This window comes from Arachis duranensis, chromosome 3 (genome assembly GCF_000817695.3).
Source record: "Arachis duranensis cultivar V14167 chromosome 3, aradu.V14167.gnm2.J7QH, whole genome shotgun sequence".
Taxonomy (NCBI): Eukaryota; Viridiplantae; Streptophyta; class Magnoliopsida; order Fabales; family Fabaceae; genus Arachis; species Arachis duranensis.
This window is the reverse complement of record NC_029774.3, coordinates 124641933-124664639: the sequence shown is the minus strand read 5'-3', so window position 1 is coordinate 124664639 and position 22707 is coordinate 124641933. Positions and strand designations below refer to the sequence as shown.

The window sequence follows — 22707 nt, the reverse complement described above, 5'->3', positions numbered from 1 at the left end:
TTTAATATAAATAATTTCGTTATACATGTAATAAAAAGTCTAAAATTCAATAAAAATAAATAACTTTAAAAATTTTAATAATATTTGTTCATACCCTGGCCCAACAGTAAAGGCCCAAGTCCAAATAAAAGGCCTAATCCCACGGATTGAGTCTCACCCAATACCAACCTTCGTCCTATGAAGTTGGTTCTCACCACGACTTGTTCTAAAGAAGTCGGGTACGAGGGTTAGCTGGCAGATAAACACTCATTCAAATGAGTAACTGCCCCTAGAATCTCTCTAACCACTTCCAAGAGCCATATCCTAACCGCCCTAAGATAATGGGACGGTTAACACCCTAAAAAGGAGGCACTACTTCAACGGTGGTTATTGGTTCACCACTATAAATACACTGACACCCCTCAGGTATCTCTAAGTCCCAATACTCTCTAGACCTGCTTACACCGTTCCAATACATTCAAAAACCTGCTTAATCCTTTGCTGACTTAAGCATCGGAGTGTCTTTGCAGGTACCACCCCCCATTCTTTTACACACAAGTCGGACGGAAGTTCCCGAGTTGCAGATCCACTTGAAGCCTCCTTCTTCATACGTTTGGGCCAACCAACGCCATCCAGCCCATTAATCTCCGGTTACCCACCGTAACATTGGCGCCGTTGCCGGGGACCCGAGAGATCAACCAGTGATGGCGGACAGATACCCCGAAGAGGGTCATGTGGAGTCAGATTCTGAACAAGAGAATCTGGACACAGGTAATAATGATGCAGACTTGACCAATGATCAACACAGGGAAGGTACCTCCGGAGTAAAAAATCCGAAGGTGAACTCTTCAGAAGGGCGCGAATTAGAGAAAGAGGGACCCTCCCATGCAACTGAACTCATGGGATTAGTCCACAGTAGCCTGGAACAGTTAGAACAAGAACGGGAGCGACAAAAGGAGACCGAAAAGAACCTAAAAGAGGAGATGGAACAACAAAAAGAGTTAGAAAGAAAACTCTTAAAGTTAGAATCCTCCCTCAAAGGTCGGAACTCCCGTGAAGAGCAAGAAGAACCGCCCCTAGGAGGGGAGGATCCTTTCAGTGAGGACATAATGAGGGCAAAAGTTCCAAGGAACTTCAAAAGCCCCGATATGGACCTCTACGATGGAACCACAGATCCGAAGCATCACTTAAGCAATTTCAAAAGTCGGATGTACCTAGCTGATGCTTCTGACGCTACGCGATGCAAAACTTTTCCGACTACCCTATCGAAAGCAGCGATGAAGTGGTTCGACAGCCTCCCCCCAAGGTCGGTCACCAGTTTTGAAGACCTCTCGAGGAAGTTTTTGATGAGGTTCTCTATCCAGAAAGACAAGGTGAAACATGCGCCGAGCCTCCTGGGAATAAAGCAGGAGGTCAGAGAATCCCTACGAGCCTATATGGAAAGGTTCAACAAAGCATGTTTAGAGATTCAAAACCTGCCCAAAGAGGCAGTCATCATGGGGTTAGTCAATGGACTTAGAGAAGGTCCATTATCACAGTCCATATCTAAAAGACACCCCGTCTCTCTAAGTGATGTACAGGAAAGAGCTGAAAAGTACATCAATATGGAGGAAAATGCTAAGCTGAGAGACCTGAGTTGGCAACCTGGGCACCCTCCCTCAACAAAAGAGAGGGAGAGGGAAACCAAGAAAAAGGAAGAACTCGGTCTCGAGAGGCCAAGAAAATACCACTCTTATACTCCTCTGAAAGTTTCTATAGTGGATGTATACAGAGAGATTTGTAATACTGAAAGGCTGCCGCCCCCTAGACCCATTAAAAATAAAAAAGGGGGGAGCCGCAGCGACTACTGTGAGTACCATAAAATATATGGTCACTCCACAAATGACTGTTACGACCTTAGGAATGTGATAGAAAAGCTGCCTAGAGAGGGTCGGCTTGACAGATATCTCATAGAAAGGTCGGATGGTCACGGAAAAAGGAAGCGAGATGATGTAGATAGAAGAGACCCACCACCACAGACTCTGGAGAGACATATACATATGATCTCATGAGGGTTTGCAGGAGGGGGCCTCACTAAGTCTTCTCGCAAGAGACATCTCAAGCGAGTCTACCAGGTCGGAGGTGAATCCGCCGACCTCCCCACCATTTCATTCACCACAGAAGATGGGCAAGGAATAATCCCTGGACATGATGATCCAGTAGTAATAACTATGATCCTAGCAAATGCCCATCTCCACAGAACCCTAGTAGACCAAGGAAGCTCGGCGGACATCCTTTTTAAGCTCGCTTTTGACAAACTAGGGTTGGATGAGAAAGAACTAAGAGCCTACCCCGACACCTTATACGGGTTGGGCGACACGCCAATAAAGCCACTTGGATTTTTACCCCTCCACACCACTTTTGGAAAGGGGGAAAAATCAAAGACTCTGAGTATAGACTTCATAGTCATCGATGTGGGGTCAGCATATAACGCTTTAATCGGCAGAGCTACTCTTAATCGACTCGGAGCAGCGGTATCCACTCCCCACCTTTGCATGAAATTCCCGACTTCAGCGGGGATAGCAACGGTAAGGGGAGATCAAAAGTTGGCAAGGAAATGCTACAATGAAAGCCTAAACCTGAGAGGAAAAGGCAAAGAAATTAACACAATAGAACTCGGTGGCACAAGGGCTAGAGAAGAGCTGCGACCACAACCGGAAGGAAAAACCGAGGAGATACAGGTCGGTAAAGAGGAAGGAAAAAATACTCACATAGGAGCCAATCTAGGGGAAACCCTAAAACAAGGATTGATTAAGCTCCTAAGAGAAAACTCCGACCTCTTTGCTTGGAAGGCTTCCGATATGCCTGGAATAGACCCCGAGCTCATGTCCCACAAACTCTCGGTTTACCCGGGGTCCCGACCTGTACAACAAAGAAGACGCAAGCTCGGCCCAGAACGAGCCCTAGTAGTAGAAGAACAAGTACAGGCGCTCCTAGAAGCTGGCTTCATCAGAGAAGTCAAGTACCCAACATGGCTAGCCAATGTAGTACTAGTCAAAAAAACAAAATGGCAAATGGAGAATGTGTGTCGACTATACCGACTTGAATAAGGCATGTCCCAAGGACCCTTATCCACTGCCAAGTGTTGATACTCTAGTAGACTCCAGCTCGGGGTATCAATACTTGTCGTTCATGGACGCCTACTCGGGGTATAATCAAATCCCGATGTATGAGCCAGATCAGGAGAAGACATCATTCATCACACCCAGAACTAATTTCTGCTACGTGGTCATGCCATTTGGATTGAAAAATGCAGGGGCCACATATCAAAGGTTGATGAATAAGGTGTTCGCCTCTCATCTTGGGGGCCTAATGGAAGTATATGTCGACGACATATTGGTAAAGACCAAGAAGGAAGTCAACCTCTTGTCAGACCTTTCACAAGTCTTTGGCACCATAAGGCTGCACGGGATGATACTAAATCCCGCAAAGTGCGCCTTTGCGGTGGAAGCAGGGAAATTTCTAGGGTTTATGCTAACACAAAAAGGGATCGAAGCCAATCCCGATAAGTGTAGAGCTATCCTGGAAATGAAAAGCCTGACTTGTTTGAGAGAGGTCCAGCAGCTGAATGGCCGACTTGCAGCCCTCTCCAGATTTTTGGCAGGATCAACACTAAAATCCCTTCCACTGTTCTCCTTATTGAGAAAGGGATGTCAGTTCGAATGGACCCCTGAATGCGAGGAGGCGTTCCAGGAGTTCAAAAAGTTCTTAAGCCAACCTCCTATTCTGACCCGACCCGTAGCTGGAAAAGACCTCGTCCTATACTTATCTGTAGCGGACAAGGCTATCTCATCAGCCCTGATAAGAGAAGACGAGGTCGGCCAACATCCAGTATATTTCATCAGCAAAGTTCTACAAGGCCCTGAGCTAAGGTACCAAAAACTAGAGAAGTTTGCCTACTCCTTAGTAGTAGCCTCACGAAGGCTACGACCTTACTTTCAAGCTTACACAATAAGAGTCCGTACGAACCAACCCATGAAGCAAATCCTCCAAAAGACGGATGTTGCAGGAAGAATGGTTCAATGGGCAATAGAGCTCTCCGAGTTCGACTTAAGATATGAAACTCGGACGGCGATTAAAGCCTAATGCCTTGCCGACTTCGTTGCAGAATACGCAGGGGATCAGGAAGAAAAACCAACTACATGGGAACTCTATGTAGATGGATCCTCCAACAAAACAGGAAGCGGTGCAGGCATAATATTGGTAGATGAAAGAGGAACCCAGATAGAGGTTTCCCTAAAATTTGAATTCCCAGCTTCAAATAATCAGGCAGAGTATGAAGCCTTGATTGCTGAATTGAAGCTGGCAGAAGAAGTCGGTGCTACAAAGGTGATGATATACAGCGACTCACAAGTGGTGACCTCCCAAATAAGTGGAGAATATCAGGCAAAGGGCCCAAATATGAAGAGGTACTTGGAAAAAACTCTGGAACACCTTGAGCGCTTCGCAGAAACCGAGGTCAAGCACATAACGCGGGATCTGAATAGCAGAGCAGACGCCCTATCCAAGTTAGCAAGTACCAAGCCAGGAGGAAATAACAGAAGCATGATCCAAGAAACTCTCCAGGAACCCTCAGTGGTAAAAATAGAAGACAAACAAGAAATCTTTGAAGTGGTCGGATTAAACCTCGGATGGATGAATCCCTTGGTCGAATACATGAAATTCGACACCCTCCCCAAGGAGGAGAAAGAGGCTAAGAAGATCTGAAGGGAAGCACAACACTACACCTTGGTGAGAAATATTCTCTACAGAAGGGGGATATCAACACCATTGTTAAAGTGCGTACCGACCTCAAAAACCACCGAGGTGTTAGAGGAAGTCCACAGTGGAATCTGCGGAAATCATCTCGGAGCAAGGTCACTAGCCAGGAAAGTAATCCGAGCAGGATTCTACTGGCCAACCTTGCAGAAAGATGCCACAGAATTTGTGAAAAGGTGCCAACCATGTCAAATGCATGCAAATTTCCACGTGGCTCCCCCAGAGGAGCTCATCAGTATCACTTCTCCATGGCCCTTTGCAAAATGGGGAATGGATTTGTTAGGTCCTTTTCCCCAAGCGCCAAGACAAGTCAAATACCTGATCGTGGGAATAGATTACTTCACAAAGTGGATAGAAGCAGAACCATTGGCCACCATCACCGCACAAAGAAGTCGGAGGTTCCTCTACAAAAATATCATCACAAGGTATGGGATACCTCATTCCATTACTACAGATAATGGAACCCAATTTACCGACTCTACCTTTAGAAGTCTAGTAGCCAGTATGAAAATCAAGCACCAGTTTACCTCGGTGGAGCACCCGCAAGCCAATGGGCAAGCCGAGGCAGCCAACAAAGTCATACTGGCAGGGCTAAAGAAAATGTTACAAGATGCAAAAGGAGCCTGGGCTGAAGAGCTCCCACAAGTGCTATGGGCTTCTAGGACGACCCCCCAATCCGCCACTGGAGAAACACCCTTCCGACTAGTTTATGGCGTAGAAGCCATGATACCAATAGAAATCAACGAACAAAGCCCAAGAGTGATTCTCTATGACGAAATCGGAAATATACAGGGGCACAAAGAGGAGCTTGACTTGCTCCCAGAAGTCCGAGAAGAAGCCCAGATAAGAGAAGCGGCGTTGAAGCAAAGGATGACTACAAGATACAACAAAAAAGTCATTCGAAGAGCATTCACCCCAAGTGACTTGGTCTTGATCAGAAACGACATTGGAGTCAACAAATCAGGGGAAGGAAAGCTCGCTGCAAATTGGAAGGGACCATACAAAGTCAATGAGGTCTTAGGAAAATGTTATTATAAAGTGACCGACCTGAACGGCACCGAGTTACCGAGGTCGTGGCATGCTTGTAATATGAAAAGGTACTACAGTTAAAAGCGAACTCTACTCCCTGATGTACTCTTTTCCCAACTTCACGATTTTTTCCCAAAATCAAAGGGTTTTTTTTGGAGATGGGTTTTTAACGAGGCATCATAGTAGGGGCTAAGGGAAATAGATTGTCAAAAACCCTTAGTAGCAATAAAGTACCTCCCCAATTAATAAAGATCTTTTTCATCTTACAAATATCTCTTATAAATTCCTTTTTTGTTTTCTCTTTCTTTCTACGAAACGCGCCGACTTAAGCTCGACAAAACGTGAAAATCCCATGAACCGACTAGGATGGTCGTCAGGATAAAACGACGAGGTACAAGTCGGTGTAAAGATGTTATATAAGTTGATCGTAAGAAACTCAGGGACAATCCGACTCATAAGTCGAAATGAAATCCCGAGTAGAAAAGCTCGGAAACACTTCGACCCGTAAATCGGAATGAAGAACCGAGTAGAAGAAAAACGCGTCGCAAAAATAACCTAAGACATAAAAGCTCAATAAACCACAAAGTTGAGCATAAAGGAATAGTAGAAAAAGAGATCGAAAAACTATTGGAAAGACTGTCCTAGGTTCTTAAAGCGAAAAAAGCTCAGAAGAACAGACAAGTCGAATAAAAGGTTTTTGGGAAAAGGTCGAAAAGACTTCCTAAAATATCAAAAACAGAAAAGCATGCACGCATAAGGTAACTTAAACCCTTATCCAAAAAAGGGTATTTATTTTTTAACTTAAACCCTTATTAAAAAAAGGGTATTCTTAGTGTTTTGTTTACGGCCTTAAAAGGCCAAAAGTAAATTGTTCAAACACCACCAAAAACAAATAAAGAGTTTAAAAAAGGGGGGACCCACAGGCCGGGCCCCCAAATAGCCAACAAATTACTTTTTCTGAAGAGGAGTGGACGGATCACCACCACCATAGTCAGGAGGAGCGCCACCAGGACCGGGAAGATAGGCATCCAGAGGAGATGAAGAGGAAGTCGGAGGAACTTGGGAAGAACCCGAAGCGTCCTTCGAGCGTGGAGGAGACTCAATAATCCTCTGCCCCCGAGTCTTCAATTCTGAATCGGAAACGATCACGGGAGCAGGGGGATCCACTATGGCACCATCGATAACAACTTTGTCAGGGCCCAAAGGAGAAAATCCAAGTCAGGAGCGATGACTCCGACCTGCTCCTTAAAGATCCTCCAAGCCTCCTCGGCGCCATCAGCAATAGAGTCCTCCAACTCGGTATAGGCCTTTCGAGAATTCAGCAGATCATTCTTCACAGACACAAGATCATCAAATAAACTTTGATAGCTGGCCTGCGCTGTTTTCCTCAAGTCCACTTCCATGTTGCATTGGGCTTGCAACTTCCTCTCCTTTTCCCGGAGGTTATCTCTCTCCTCCTTCAGCTTGGCGACCTCCTCCTTCACCTCCCTCTCGTGCTCCTGATATATAAGAAGCCTTCCTTCCAGCTCCTCGACCCTCGAGGTCATCCCTAAAGAGCTGAGAGGAGTCTTCTCAAAAATATCCAAGAGTTTGCTGCAAACCCCCGCCACCTTGAGACTCTCCTCAACCAGAGTGGTAAGATAGTGCCGAACAGAAACATCATCCATGCTTATATGAGCATGTGGTAGATGTTCTTCTGGACGAATGCAAGAGCATCCGCCTTAACCTCACCAGAAGAGCCAGACTCTAAGGTCTTGCGCTTCTTCTTCTCTGGCTCAGGAGAAGGTCGAACGGAGGGGGCAGCTGAGAGGAAGCCGAAGAAGAAATCACGATAGGCTGGAAAAGAGTCCCAACGTTCCGAGGAGGAGGAGGAGGAGAGATAACCGCCTTGACACCACCAGTCCTGGTGCGAGACCTTGCTTTGGCCTCCTGGACTCTCTGGTAAGACTCCTGAGCATTTGTCTTCGCCATCTCTGAAAAGAAACAATAGCTAATAGATTAGACAAGTCGGAAAGATCAGTCAGACAAATCGGAAATCTAACAAACAAGTAAAAGCTACCTAGCTGTGCCCGAACAAAGATCGGAGACCCCTGGAGAAACTTTTTAGTGTCCAAATATGGGGCCCTCCCCGACACTTCTCGGAGGAACCCCACAATGGCCGCTTCTACTTCATCCAGGTCGTCAAGACCATATTTCTCGCAAGGGGAGGCCTCCAGCCAGTATAGAGGAAAGCGAGGAGAAGAATTATCATCCAGAAAAAAGGGGTGGTGACCCTCTACAGCTTGCACTTTGAAAAAATAATTTTTAAAGTCATGGAAGGATTCGTCAAAAAGGGTGAAAACTCTCCGACCCTGTATGGCTCGGAAAGACACCCACTGTTGCTTATTGTTTAGCCCACTGAAGGGTTTGGTCATATGAAAGAGATAGAAAAAAATCCTCAGAGAGGTCGGAAACTCCAAAGCCTGGCTAATAAATTGATAAATTTTCAAAAACCCCAAGAGTTGGGATGAAGCTGGGTAGGGGCAACTCGGCAGTGATGCAAAACAGACATCTCAAAGTCTGAAAAAGGAAGAAAAACACCCAAACGGGTGATCATACACTCATACATAAAGAAAAAATGAGGGGCCGCCTCATTGGCCCTCCCGAAGCAAACCCGGTCTTCTGGACCCGGGACTACCAACTCGTACTTCGGCTCGTCCTCCTCAGAAGTACAAATTCTGTGGCGAGTATGAAGGTGGGTGATAAACTCAGTATCGACCAAGGGTTCCTCCCCTAAGACCGTGACATCAACCCACTAAGAAAGAACATCTACGGAAGCCATTTCTTTTTCTTAAAAAGGTAACAAAAACCTACAAGGGAAAAAGAAAAGAAAAATAAAAAACACGGTTTCTAAAGGGAAGGAATACGAAACTAAAGTCTACAAACCAACCTATCTACAAAATAAAGGCATGCAAATAGAAAAGCATGTTACAGAAAGAGCTAACCTTTATCTGAAAATGAGGGTTGGAGGAAGAAAAAGCCTTCGAAAACACAAGAATGCAGCACGAACGAATGAAGGGGAAATTTGAAAAATCGCAGAAATGAAACAATGAAAGAGAGGGAAAGTATTTATAAGTACGTGGGGGGCACAATGGTAAAAACGGGGCAGTCATTAATGAGAATGCACCGTTACCAAGACCATCAATCCCTACGCACATCCCTAACAGACACGACACTTGATTAGACGTAACTGTCAGAACCAAAAGGCTACGAATAAAAGGCCTAATCCCACGGATTGAGTCTCACCCAATACCAACCTTCGTCCTATGAAGTCGGTTCTCACCACGACTTGTTCTAAAGAAGTCGGGTACGAGGGTTAGCTGGCAGATAAACACTCATTCAAATGAGTAATTGCCCCTAGAATCTCTCTAACCACTTCCAAGAGCCATATCCTAACCTCCCTAAGATAATGGGACGGTTAACACCCTAAAAAGGTGGCACTACTCCAACGGTGGTTATTGGTTCACCACTATAAATGCACTGACACCCCTCAGGTATCTCTAAGTTCCAATACATTCAAAAACCTGCTTAATCCTTTGCTGACTTAAGCATCGGAGTGTCTTTGCAGGTACCACCCCCCATTCTTTCACACACAAGTCGGACGGAAGTTCCCGAGTTGCAGATCCACTTGAAGCCTCCTTCTTCATACGTTTGGGTCAACCAACGCCATCCAGCCCATTAATCTCCGGTTACCCACCGTAACAATATTATTATAAAATTACATTCATATTTTTCTTAAAACCAAATTTTAAATAAAATATAAAACATTATGAAAATTAATAACTATATTAATTTTATTTTATTTTAATTAAGTAAATATATGATATTATAATAGGGATAATAGGTTGTCTTTTTTTATTAGAGGAGAAAAAAAGAATATTTTTTAGTCCTTATTAAAGTTTGAGAAATACTAAAGAGCTACCAGATTTTATTATTTTTAGCTATATTTTTAATCATTAATCCAATTCTTTTAATCTAATAATCTAATAACATACTTTAACTCATATTTTTAAATATTGATAATTAATTAATAACAAAAATAATAAATTTTGATATCCCATATGATTCCTCTAAAAGTTTTATGACAAAAAAAAATAATGTGGAATTACTCTATGTCATTTGAACCAAAAATTGGAGACTTGATAAATTTCAAATAGGAGATGCTCTGGATGAAGTGTGAGAAAGAAACTCATCGTTTGTTGTTCCTGAGTGAGTAGTTGTAAATTAAAGGTGTACAGTGTACATTTAATATTCTTATGGGCTTGTGGCTTACAAGCATCTAATTTTCCTATCAATCAACGCTTCTTTTTGTGTGATAGCAACATTTATTTCATCATGTCACCAATGGAATCCAAGCTTTGGACTAAAGTAGCTGCTGTTGCTTTAATTCTCTTCAGTGATCACCTTGCATAGAAAGAACTATGGGACATAGTAGCCTCTGATGAATATGTTGCATTATTGAGAGGGCAAAATGGGTTATCAACAGTGTCATTGAGTTCCATTGTGTTCTCATCTGTGAAGGGTGGATTAGAGGGACGTGCAAGATTCTCTTCCTTCTTTGTTAGCATCTGTAGTGCCCTTGACATGGTTGGCCTCAGGGAAGGGTTCTCTTGTGTGCATAGAAGTCCTATGTGCACCACTCTTAAAATCTCATCCTTCTTATTAACATTATTGTTGTCATCTGAAGCTAGATTTGGATCAAATAGCTCTTCTGCTGTCCCTGATTGGAAATGCCTCCATGTCTGTTTTTATTACAAGATATTAAATTGGATCAATGGAAGAAACGAAAGTTAGTTCATTATGCACATGCAGTCTTGGCTCATTAGACATTCTAGAAAATAGTTACCAGTATAACTATGCTGTCTGAGTATTCTGTTGATTTGCTTCTGTTATTCTGTCTCCCAGTAACTATTTCTAAGACTAACACTCCAAAACTATATACATCTGCCTTTTCTGTTAACTGACCATGAGCTAGGTACTCTGGAGCCATGTAACCCCTGCAACACCACTTAAGAAAATGAGTATTCCACAATGTTCTCAATAGGTTAAATTACACTTAACATTCACTGAAACCAAACTATAGCATTTACTGCAGTTTACCCTTTCAGATATGATCCACACATATTAATAGGTCTTGGATTTTGTTCAAACTTTTCAATGCTATATATATTGTTAAGGGTTGTGAATCAATGGATGCATTGATTGGTAAGAGATGCTTACAGAGTTCCGGCTATAGCCGTGCTAATGTGACTCTTATCTTCTTGAAAGGACCTGGCCAGTCCAAAATCAGCAATTTTGGCGCGAAGTTTAGCATCCAGTAAGATGTTGCTGGCTTTTATATCTCTATGAATTATCCTAGTTTTTGAATTCTCATGCAGGTAAACCAATCCTTCAGCTGTCCCAATGATAATGTCATATCTCTTCTCCCAGTTTAGTTCTCTTCCCTTGACTCTATCTAAAACAAGAGATTGGGATAATATTTTATGACACTCGTTATAAAATGGAGGCATTTTTAAAACCATAGTTTAGTAGTTACCAAAAATAAATTGATCAAGACTTTTGTTCGGTAGAAATTCATATACGAGCAAGCTTTCGGGTCCAGAACAGCTGCATCCTAACAACCTCACTAGATTCTTGTGCTCCACGCTACTAATTATGTTGACTTCATTGTAGAAATCTGCTGCTCTATGCCTGTTGTTGAAGTACAACCTCTTGATGGCAATTTCTCTTCCATCAGGCAGAACACCCTGCAACATGGATTTGTAAGAGTGGTTTTGATATGCAAAATGGTGGGGGAGGGGAAGTAAGTGTTATGTGGAAGAGAATTTACTCTATAAACCGATCCAAATCCTCCCTGTCCAAGCTTGTTCGCTTCGTTGAAGGAGTTGGTAGCCTTCTCCAGTGTAGAGTACTTGAAATTCAAGCTGTTGCGGTGAAGTGTCTTAGCCAACTTCTCTGCATCATTTGAACCTAGAAAAGGAGAAGAGCAGTTTAGACACAAACAAAATTTGTGAATCCTCAATAACTTATGAATACATGGTAAGAGCAAATTCAGCTTTGTATCCCTTAGAGGATTTGGAACGTTGTTGTTCTCTGTTTCTTGAACATTCTTTAAAGAAAATGAATAAGTCAGTTACCTCTTCTTTTTCTTTGAATGTATCTATCTTTCCTTATATAGACCCCAATAGCTATTCCAACTACCAAAACAATCACTGCACTAACTACTGCAACCACTATCACTATAAGAGTACCTGCACAAACCAGCAAAATGAACTACTCAGGAATATAAATATTTATCTTTATCAGGTACAAAATAAGTTTCTCACAACATTAGAAGAGTAACACCAATTCATCATGATATGCAATAATTGAGACAAGATAATTTTAGCCTTTAGCATGTTGGTCCATTAGGGACAATTGAAATTAGGTAGCACAATAGGATTAGATAACATTAGATAGAATTAGTTAACTGTTCATTACTTAGGAATATAGACAGGCTAAACCTTGATCGAAAATCAATTCTAGTCATTCTAATTAATTGTAAAAGAACAGTATTATTACGAATTCCTTGAGAAAGTGGAGTTTTTTTGTGTATTTTGCTCGAAATAAATGTATCAATTATGCTGTTCCATAGCAGAAAAAAGAATTCATTACCTCTTGATCTTCCATTATTCTGCTCCTTGTTAAGAAAATCTGTGTCAGAATACCTCATGAAGCAGCCAGTGTTCAGTGCTCTACCTTCTGAAGAAGGCAAGCATTTCAACACAGATTTAGAAGCATTCTCAAGACATACTTTGCAAGAACTACTGTTCAAACTCTTCCAACAATTAGCCAAAACATAAGCAGATTCATTTACCCTTCCAGAAACATCAACCTTCCCTCTTGCATAGTATCCTTTGCTGTTTGGTGCAGCTTGCACTACTTCCAAAACCGCCTGCTTCGCGGCCGCTTGAAAACTCGAGTTCTTCCTAGTTTTGTTGCCACAAACAGCCTTGTCCCCTGGCCCTGCATACTCATCAAAGAAGCTATAATTTTCAGACCTCATGAAGCATCCATCAAGAAATATGCGGCCACCATTGTTTGGGAAGCATTTAGGAAGAACCGTGCGTGCCTCGGCATAACATAACACACAATCAAGAAGTGAAAGATCTCCATAGCACTGTGCCAGGCCATAGTCTATGTCTGGTCCTGTCCCTGTAACTGCTGTGCCGTAGCCGGTACTGCGCATTTGTTGGCTTATCTTCTCCATGGTTGCAATGAAATTCGGAACAAAGATGGTAGTGTTGTGCTCTAGTTGATGGCCACATGTTACTTCAACTGTTTTGGCCCTTGGTTCTGCTACCACTGAATCTAACAGTAACAGAGATTTGATGAGGAGGAAAACAAGGATCTGGGGATAGACAAGAGAGACTAGTTTCTTTTCCATTGCTGGGACTTTCATCAAGCAGCTGCAAGGCAAGAAGACTATCGAATTAGAATATGTTACAGCTATATTGCTTATGACTGAATTCATTATAATTTTTACTATGGAAAATTATTAATTAATCAAATAAAAGCAAGTTTGAATCAATTAACAGTGCATTGAACATGTATGGTATTAAAGTGATCATACACTAAAATGGTAAGGGATGGGTCCCAACCTAACTAATGTGTGTGAGATAGATTCCAAAAATTTTAATCTTTTTGGTTGAAAATGAAGATCTTGAGTATTTTTCTGGCTTGCCTTTTGCAGCAAACTATAAGCTAGTTTCACACTTGAACTACTGCTATGATTGATAATTAATGAGATAAGAATAATGAAATAGAATCAAATGGAACATTTGGGACCACAATTTGGGATAAATAGTCAGCATCACAATAAGGTTGTGGAAACCATATCTCTTAGATAGATCTTATTACACTTGATGGTCAAATGAGCTTTCAAAACTAAACTAGTTGGAGCTTCAAAAATCATACTGACTTTGACTTTACTAAGTTTTTATCTATTTCAATCTATCTATTAAATATTACTTTTTCTTATAGGAACAAAAGGAACTAAACTAAATCAAGTTGTCCCATGATAGTGTGATACCTCACTTTCCATGATGCAACCTGAAATTATGTAGAGTAATAGTGAACTCAATTAATCAATGTTTTGGACTAAGTCAAGAAGAAAGGCTTAGAATAAAAAAAGGGTACAAATACGAATAATAGCGAGTCAAGCACGGGGCATGCTAATTCTAATTGCTAATGAGTGGAAGTTGGTGATTGAGACTTGACAATCAAGAGTTGCTCGTTGACTTTGAAATCAAGAGCATCACATGATGACAATATGCTTACACCCAAAAAGTCTTCATTATCCACGCGGTTTCGTGTCTGAACCAAAGCCGAAATGAACTGAAATGAAATTTTCATGTGTGTTACCATATTGTATTGCAACTTCCTTTCATATCCGTTAACAGTTTCATATAATTTTAATGGTTTTTCTGGATTTTGTTTTTGACATAATTCTAGAATGAGTACTTGGACATATTGTATTCTACACTTAAATTGTATAAAATTCATAGAACGGACCTATATGCATACTTGTGTTGTTGAATAAGAACTTTGATAAAAAGAATAAGAGTACAGCAACGACCAAGAAGTTGCAGCCTCTAGAAACTTACTACAAATCTAGAATATATTTATCAAGTTACAAAGGTTATGCCTATGACTATGTATCAACCCCTAAGCAAAACAAAACAAAATTATTTTTTATTCACTTATTAATAAGTGTTCCTTAAGCAATTGGTTAACGACGCCCTATTTTATATACAAATGTATAATGATATATATAACAATATTATAAGTTGGATTTGTTCATATTTTATGTTGAGTTTGTGGTGTGATTATGTTATTAGAAAACTACTTAACCGGTGTGAGCTGCTTCCGCAGCAAGAGCACCATTTTACAACCCTTAATGTTTGACTTTCATTAATTAGTTGGTAAGATCAAGCATTGTCTAAGAAAGAGTGCCACATTTAAGGGATGAATTCTTTAAAAAAAAAAGACGTGATCTTTATGCTTGAATTAGAAACAAAGTTGGATTTTGCATAATTAGCTGACTCATGGATTCTTATATATAACATAACTACACATGATATTGTAATGTACAAAATTTTAACAAAATTTAACTAAAGGTATGTCAGTGTGTATGTATGCTCAAGTAGATATTTCCTATGAAAAATATTATGTGTACATATTAAGTGTGGAACATCGTGCTACACTCATCTCTCATCCACCATTAGATTAATGGATTATGCCATTGCTAGCTTCAAGATGAAACCTTGCCAGCAACTCTATCATCAGATTCCTTAGCAAATGTATGCAGAAAAGAGGAACATTTTGTAGTACGTCTCATCTAGGCTCAATAAGACTCTCTGTCATGCTGTCCCCTGAAGACTGAGTCATGGATCCTGGCTGAAAATTATATCCAGGCAAACTTGATTTGCTGAGTTCTGAAGAACTAGAATTAAGAAACGGCGGTTGCGTCGGCTGAGGAATTTCGTGGCTATTGTTAATCATTTGAACAACTGCTGACATCGATGGTCGCAGCTCTGCAGATGCTTGCGCGCAAAGCAACCCTATCTGCAGCAGTCTGCATGCTTCCTCTGAAGGGAAGTTACCCTCGAGGGCTGGATCAACGATTTCGGCTAGCCTATTTGATCCGAAAAGGCTCCACAACTTTTATAAATGCAGAAGGGAAAAAAATGATAATCAGCCAAGGAAAGGTTGTCCAAGAACTATGAAGAAAATTTGGCTTGTTAGAAGCATAAAATTAAATAGTATAGAAGCATATAGAAGATAGCAGTTACCGTTTGTAGGATAGAGGATGAATTGGCGATGAAGGAGCTGTTTTTTCTGCCAGATACAATTTCAACAACTAGAACTCCAAAACTAAATACATCCGCTTTTGCAGTCAACTTCCCACAAACTATATATTCTGGAGCCATATAACCGCTAATATGAACAGAAAAGAAATTGTAAGATTAAATTGAATTGTTTATCAATCATTAACATTTAGTCAGTTATAAATGATTGCTTGCTTAGGCATACCGCAATGCATAGCAGTGATGCAAAGAATATGAACCTAAAGTCCTAAAGCCTATGATCATAGTTTAAACATTGATAATGTCGTAGCATAGTTCTTTGGTTGTGTACTTACAGTGTGCCAGCAATGGCTGTGCTAAGGTGAGACTTATCTTCAGGAAACAATCTAGCAAGACCAAAATCCACAATCTTCGGTGTGAAGTCATTGTCTAGCAGAATGTTGCTTAATTTTATGTCTCTATGAATGATTCTAACATGAGACTCCTCATGAAGATAGGCCAGGCCCTCAGCAATTCCTAGTATGATCTTGTACCTCACTTCCCAAGTCAATGGCTGCGAAATCCTCCTAGCTGCAACAGATAAAAGGAGAAGTAAATAACCATAACCAAATTAAGAAGGTTTGCATTTATCATCAGATCTCAGATATACATATATATAGTTAATAACCTGAAAAGTGATCATGGAGACTCTGGTTAGGCACATATTCATAAACCAAAAGGCTTTCGGGTCCTGTAATGCTGCATCCCAAAAGCTTTACAAGATTCTTGTGATGAACACCACTTATCAAATTGACCTCATTGAAGAAAAGATCTGCCCATTGTGTTGTGTTAAAGCTAAGCCTTTTTATGGCCACAACATTTCCATCAGGCAGAACTCCCTACATTGTTGAAGTAAATAGGAAAGTATAACATCATTAGTTGCTCATTCAATAATTTGGTTGTGTGAAAGAGGTAACAATATCAATAATTACTTTATAAACTGTGCCTGATCCACCTTGTCCTAGTTTATTTGCATCATTGAAGTAATTTGTAGCTTTTTCAAGGATTTCATATGCCATATTTAGCTTGGACCGGTTCACTCTGTCCAACAGTGCACCAAACTGTCGCCTATCTGATATAGGAATAACATTGCACTAAATGTTAGTATTAGGAGTTTGGCTAAACAACCAAAAATTAGATAGATAAACAAAATGACACCTCTTCTTCTCTTGAGTAGATTCTTCCTTGCAAAGTAAACAAATGTTGCAGCAGCCAGAACAAGAGCCAGGGCAGCACAAGATGCAGCCAGAATTATAGCTAGCTTGCGCCGTCCTATCATACAATAAGATTTTCATGCTAAGTTATCAGAACAAATAATCTCAGCAAACATTCATGTACGTCTATCTAACAATTTAAAGTTTGACTCACCATGATTCCCAGAAGAAGAAGCAACAGTGGTTGAATTGTAATAAAACTTCTGTGAGGAATACCTCATGTAACAACCAGTATTCATCGCCCTCCCTTCTTCTTTGGGAGGACACGAATCGATTCTAGTTACAGCATCAGCCAAACAGCTCTTACAGGAAGTTGCATTAACAAATTTCCAGCACTGAGCCAATCCATAAACACTCACATTCTTGCGGCTGAATGAGCCAACGAAGAAGCCGCCGTTCTTGGGCGCCAGATGACTCAAGTTGCTCACCAACTCCAAAGCATTGCGCTTGTAAACGGCGCCGTTTCTGTTACTGGTGCCGTTACATACCGAGGTGTCTCGATCGGTGACGCTCTCGTTGAAGAAGTTGTAATCATCGTACCTATTGAATTGAATTGACGAAGCCTGTAACTAACTAACTAACTAACTGAGCGGTTACAAAAAGCAAGTAATTAAATACCTGAGGTAGCAGCCATCGAAGAAGAGAGAGCCGCCACGTGTCCCTTTCTGGAAGGGAAGGCAGGTGAGGATCTGTGTCTTGCACTGGGCGAAGCACATGTTGCAGTCTTGCTGAGACAGATCGTTCATGCACTGGCCGAAGGCGTAGACCGTTAAGTTGCGAGTCCCGTTGATAACTGCTCCGTACCTTTTAGTTGAGATGAGAGGGGTAAGTGCGTCCATGGCAGCAAGGAAGTTTGATACGAAGAGTTGACGGGAAGGAGCAGGTTCGGTCCTGTTGGTGCAGAGCAAGGCCGCCCTTGTGGCTCTGGGGTCCGAGACCGAAGGAGTTGATAAGCAAGAGAGGAACAAGAGAAGGAGGACAACCACAAAGGGTGCTGAATCCATGACTGGTAAAATCAATGGGTTCTCATTTTGACAAAGGTGAAGGGGATATATACAATTCACAACTTGTGCTGTCCATGTGGTTTTAAAACCTTTTCTATATCAAAATATTATGTGGATCAATCTTCTAATCATGTATTATTAATATAAAAGATTTATTACAAACAATTAATTATGTATTTTTATAAAAATATATATAAAAGAATAAACTCTTTAAATATTTATAAAACAGGAAAATAAAAATTCAATGTTATTTTAAATTTATAAAGAGAAAATTGTGATGAACTTCCAATCTTATTTAGATAGAATTATGAGAATAAAAAACCATCTATTGTTTTCTCGTAAACTTTAAGAACTTATCATTTACTTCCTTTTTCTGGTGATTATTATGGATTTAACATAGTATTTAATTTGTCGAGAGAGTATCTTGTTAATATTTAACAAATTTTGAACATTTAATTTTTTATTTTAAAAAATAAATTAAACAATTTAAGCACAAAAAAGTTTTTGCTTGTTTACTATAAAGATAGCAAATAGCGTTGTTGTATAATGTATGAGCGAACAAAGGGATCATAAACGATAAGCGTGAAGGAAATTTCGTAGGAAACTGTTTGTCAATTCTAGTTTACATTATTCGTTTGGTTATTGACCAATGAGAAAGCAAAGTTCCATATAGGGCGTGTCACTCAAGTCAACTCATCTCTTGCTTTCCGTGGCTAGAAATTTTGTCGACAAAGAATTCAGAGTTGCACGTCACTTGCCACTGGTGAAGTCTCTATCTCAAAACTTTTTTTTTTTTTAGAATTTTGCTTAACTCGTGTCAACTTCAACCGTGGACCTGTCATGCTCTAAGGCCTATTTGTTTCTATTCGTACTCATTTTAGGTCAACACTCAGCAAAAAATTCGATAGACCAACAACCAGAATTTGGTTGGGACTTGGTTCTTGTATGTCTTGGGCTTAGCTCTTTCTACAGGCCTATTTAAATTCTGTATTGGACTGGGCTAGCATGAACCATGGCTATCTCTCTTGTCTCAAAACTTCTGACCATATTACCCAAAAAAAATCCTTCTGACCGAAAACAAAAAAGAAACTCCTTCCATGAGAAAAAAGAGTAAATCCCCCGTAATCCGAGATTGACGCCGTGCACCAAAATCGTCTCTGAGATTTCAACTGCACCAATTACGTCTCTGAAATTAAAAAAATTGCACCATAATAGTCCTTGATCCGTTTTCCGTTAACAATGCGCTAACGTGGACCTTGAGTGACACGTGTCACCTCATAGTTTGGCCACATATAACGGTATAATGACGTGTCGGTCAACGACACGTGGCATGCTGTGAGTATGCCACGTGTCACAATGCTATTGTGCCACGTGTCAAATTATGCCACGTGTCACAATGCTATTTTAGCATTGTGACACGTGGCATACTCACAGCATGCCACGTGTCGTTGACAGACACGTCATCATTCGTTACACGTAGCCAAACCATGAGGTGACACGTGTCACCAAATGTTCACGTCATCAAGTCACGTCAGCGCATCGTTAATGAAAAACGGGTCAGGGACTACTATGGTGCAATTTTTTCAATCTCAAGTAATTGGTGCAATTGGAATCTCAGGACGATTTTGATGCACGGCGTCAATCTCGAGGATTACTATGGGGATTTACTCGAGAAAAAAAAAAGAAATTTATAACTAAGATAAAAAAAAACAACTTAGATTAATTTAATGGTTAATTCTCTAATTTGCTTAAACAAGTCAGCAATTTATTGGTCAACGACAAATCTTTAAATGAAGTTCTGATATACGTTGGATTAATCATTAATCTAAAGATATCACAGAAAAAGAAAAAACTAACATACAAATTATAGCAAAAGACTTACCACCTTATTGATAGGGGAAAAATTAAATGAATTAGCATTGTATTAAATTAAGCAGTAATATTAGGAAAATAATTATTCTAGTAATAATCAATGGATATTAAATAAGATACTTTTAAACTTGTTTGAACTGAAGTTTTATTGTTTCCCAAACATGGTTGTAATTCAAGTTTCATGCACTGATTGATAATTAAAGTCTTCATGGGCTGCTGGGATGTTATCATTGGAAAATTATGGTATTTCACAATATCAACAGTGTACTAGGAGAAATTCAAAATTGGAAGAAGCCGAGGAAGAATGCAATCAAAGTTTCATCAAACATTATTGTTCAGCAAGCAAACTTATGAACAGGCATTAATATTATTACAACTTCGAAAAGGGGAAATAAATAATCAAACATATGTTGGTGTTGGTTCATCATTAGGTCTTGTTGAAGTGTTGTGTTTTCTGCCTCTCTCACTAACACTATTATCAGCAAACTTCAAGCTTGCATGGTGTGACCCTTTCTCTTGCTCCTTTGAGTTCCACTCACCAAGGTAGTAGTCTTCTTCTGTAACTTTCTTTGATGATGGACCAAAGAACATGCCACCCCACTGCGGGAAATATATTAGACATATTGGGAGGGTGCATATTATGATCATCACACCCATCAGTGTAATTCCCCTCTCTTTTGAAAATTTTGATCCTTTGAAGAATATTAGTTGGGTCACAACTGCACCCACATTCCCTCCTCCTCCTGTCATTCCTGATATCACTCCTAATGACCTGAACATCATCATTATCAAGAGTTATGGTGTTTATAGACATCAAATCTCAAAAGTTGAGTGATCAAGTGGGAATCACATTCTAATCTAATGGAAATAAAATAGGAGTTGAAACAGATATCTAAATTATACCAGAGAATCCCATTCCCAGTTTCAGCCAATTACATAGGTGAGAAATATGATGCATGAACCATGTACTATATGCCAGAGAATCAAATTCAATGTCTCAACCAAGTACATAGGTAAGGATGATCAATGATTTCCAAAAAGAAAAAAGAACCTATCCTATTCCACTTTTTCTTTTACTTCTATTTTTGTCCTCTTTGTGTGAATGAGCCTGAACTTGACTAAAAGAACACTCTGGAGAAAATGGAAAGGAATTCAATGGAACTAAAGATAACTCTAAAGAGAATGAAAGAAGAAGAAGAACACAAACCTTCTTGAGACAAAAGGAACAATTCCAAACGTCATGCCACAAGCAGCTTGAACAAACACAGAGAATATGATCATAACAACAACAGAAACACTCAAAGATCCAACAAGCCCAAGAATTATGCAGAGGACACCAGCGAATGTTTGGCAAAGCCACAAGGCCCAGAGCCTACCCCTCATCCCAAACCTCTTTGAAACTGCATCAGATATGAAGCCTCCACCGGGCCTGGAGAACAGATTCGCCAATCCGAAACTGGCAGCAATGATCCCAGCAGTGTGCAGCTTGAGATTGAATCTGTCATAGAAGTACTCAGCTATGATGTTATCAATAGTCAACTCCACACCAAAGCAGTATCCATAAGTCAACGCCAGAATCCAGCCTCTATAGTTAGTAACACCATGGAAAAGAACTTTTGAGAATTCATCTTTTGGTTTCTGCCCTGACTTCTTTAGCCTCTGGAAGTTGCCGTCTGGCGTGTCCTGTCCAAATATTAATATAGAGAATGCTGTGAGCATCTGGAAGAACGCAGGGACAAAGAATGCGATTCTCCAGGCCGTGAATTGTGCGGCGCCGATGTCTCGGACGAGGGAAAAGACTAATGGCATGATGAGTTGGGTTGCGCCTCCTCCAAGGTTCCCCCATCCTCCGGAGAATCCATTTGCTCTGCCTACAACAGGGGCAGAGAACATGGAACTCATCCAGAATTGCGTGGACACGAAGGTAGCTAAGGAGAATCCGGTGAAGAAGCGGACAAGGAGGTAGGAGGTGGCTGAGTTGATGAGTGAGGTGCAGTAGACAGCCGGTGCAGTTAGGAGAATGAGGGAGGCGGAGGCCAGGCGAGGGCCCACCAAGTCACAGGCTGTCCCCATGGCTACTCTTGCGAAGACGGCGCCGGAGACTGAGGCCACTCCTGCATTGCCGATGTCTGTGGCGGTGAGGTTGAGATTGTCCCGGATGATGGGGAGCAGGGGCGGTGCTGCAAAGCTGGAGACAAAGCATGAGAAGAAGGAGATCCATGAGAGGTGGAATGCTCTCATGTGTGGTTTGGCTATGGACATCAGTCTGAATTCTGTGGCCTTGTTCTCTGAATCCACTGCCACACTCCATTTTTGAGTTTCATTGCTGCCTTCTGCTACTGCTGGCACTTCCACTTCCATGCTTGGAATTGGATTGGCCTAAACAAACAAGCTAAGCCTGAGTATTCTGCAACTCATTTCAGTTCAATATATACTTATGTCGTAACTCTAATTCCTTAGCTAACTAATGTGTGTACCTCACATAAATACAAATATTTTAAGAAAAATCTACTTGTACCACAAAATTAAGCTTTTAATGTTATTTAATTATTTTTTAATTAAAATATATTTTTATTTTTTGTTACAGATTGCTAATTAAGATTAATTTAAATTTTAAATCCTAAACTTTCTTTAACTTTTACCCACTTTAGAGTTAATTCTTTCTTTTATGTTCTTATTATCACCAACAACCAAATATTCAAAATTAATATTCATCACACCACCCTTAACCAATCTAATTAGCCTAAAATTCGTAGTCCACTTCCAGAAACTCTTCTCCTCTAGGGGTGGCAACACTACTCGAACTCGCGGGTATCCACCCCGCCCCTATCCAATCGGGACGGGTAATTATCCGCCCCCGCACCGGGGCGAATTTTAACGGGACAG

General features: G+C 40.7%; 3 protein-coding genes across 5 annotated transcripts; all 3 read right to left on the bottom strand.

The window, feature by feature from the left end:
- Nucleotides 1-10021: 10021 nt before the first annotated feature.
- LOC107481350 (cysteine-rich receptor-like protein kinase 2) lies at nucleotides 10022-13641 on the bottom strand. 3 transcript variants are annotated; one of them, XM_016101634.3, is made up of 8 exons: nucleotides 13485-13641; nucleotides 12499-13292; nucleotides 11982-12095; nucleotides 11675-11814; nucleotides 11381-11591; nucleotides 11065-11299; nucleotides 10691-10841; nucleotides 10022-10586 (listed from the first exon to the last, which is right to left on the bottom strand). In XM_016101634.3, the coding sequence occupies exons 2-8, from the start codon at nucleotides 13283-13285 to the stop codon at nucleotides 10245-10247; spliced, it is 1980 nt and encodes a 659-aa protein (XP_015957120.1). In that variant the 5' UTR covers nucleotides 13286-13292; nucleotides 13485-13641; the 3' UTR covers nucleotides 10022-10244. The 3 variants fall into 3 exon arrangements, with proteins under 3 accessions (XP_015957120.1, XP_015957121.1, XP_015957119.1); XM_016101635.3 differs by lacking the exon at nucleotides 13485-13641 and adding an exon at nucleotides 13457-13472; XM_016101633.3 differs by lacking the exon at nucleotides 13485-13641 and having other exon boundaries at nucleotides 12499-13400.
- A 1268-nt stretch (nucleotides 13642-14909) lies between these two features.
- Nucleotides 14910-17999, bottom strand: LOC107481352 (cysteine-rich receptor-like protein kinase 3). The gene is made up of 8 exons (XM_016101637.3): nucleotides 17564-17999; nucleotides 17100-17485; nucleotides 16890-17003; nucleotides 16664-16803; nucleotides 16360-16570; nucleotides 16028-16262; nucleotides 15678-15822; nucleotides 14910-15546 (listed from the first exon to the last, which is right to left on the bottom strand). Exons 1-8 carry the CDS (start codon nucleotides 17947-17949, stop codon nucleotides 15220-15222), a joined length of 1944 nt encoding a protein of 647 aa, XP_015957123.1. The 5' UTR covers nucleotides 17950-17999; the 3' UTR covers nucleotides 14910-15219.
- A 2127-nt stretch (nucleotides 18000-20126) lies between these two features.
- Nucleotides 20127-22274, bottom strand: LOC107481353 (high affinity nitrate transporter 2.5). Its single transcript, XM_016101638.3, has 2 exons — nucleotides 21029-22274; nucleotides 20127-20593 (listed from the first exon to the last, which is right to left on the bottom strand). Exons 1-2 carry the CDS (start codon nucleotides 22180-22182, stop codon nucleotides 20221-20223), a joined length of 1527 nt encoding a protein of 508 aa, XP_015957124.1. The 5' UTR covers nucleotides 22183-22274; the 3' UTR covers nucleotides 20127-20220.
- Nucleotides 22275-22707: the final 433 nt, after the last annotated feature.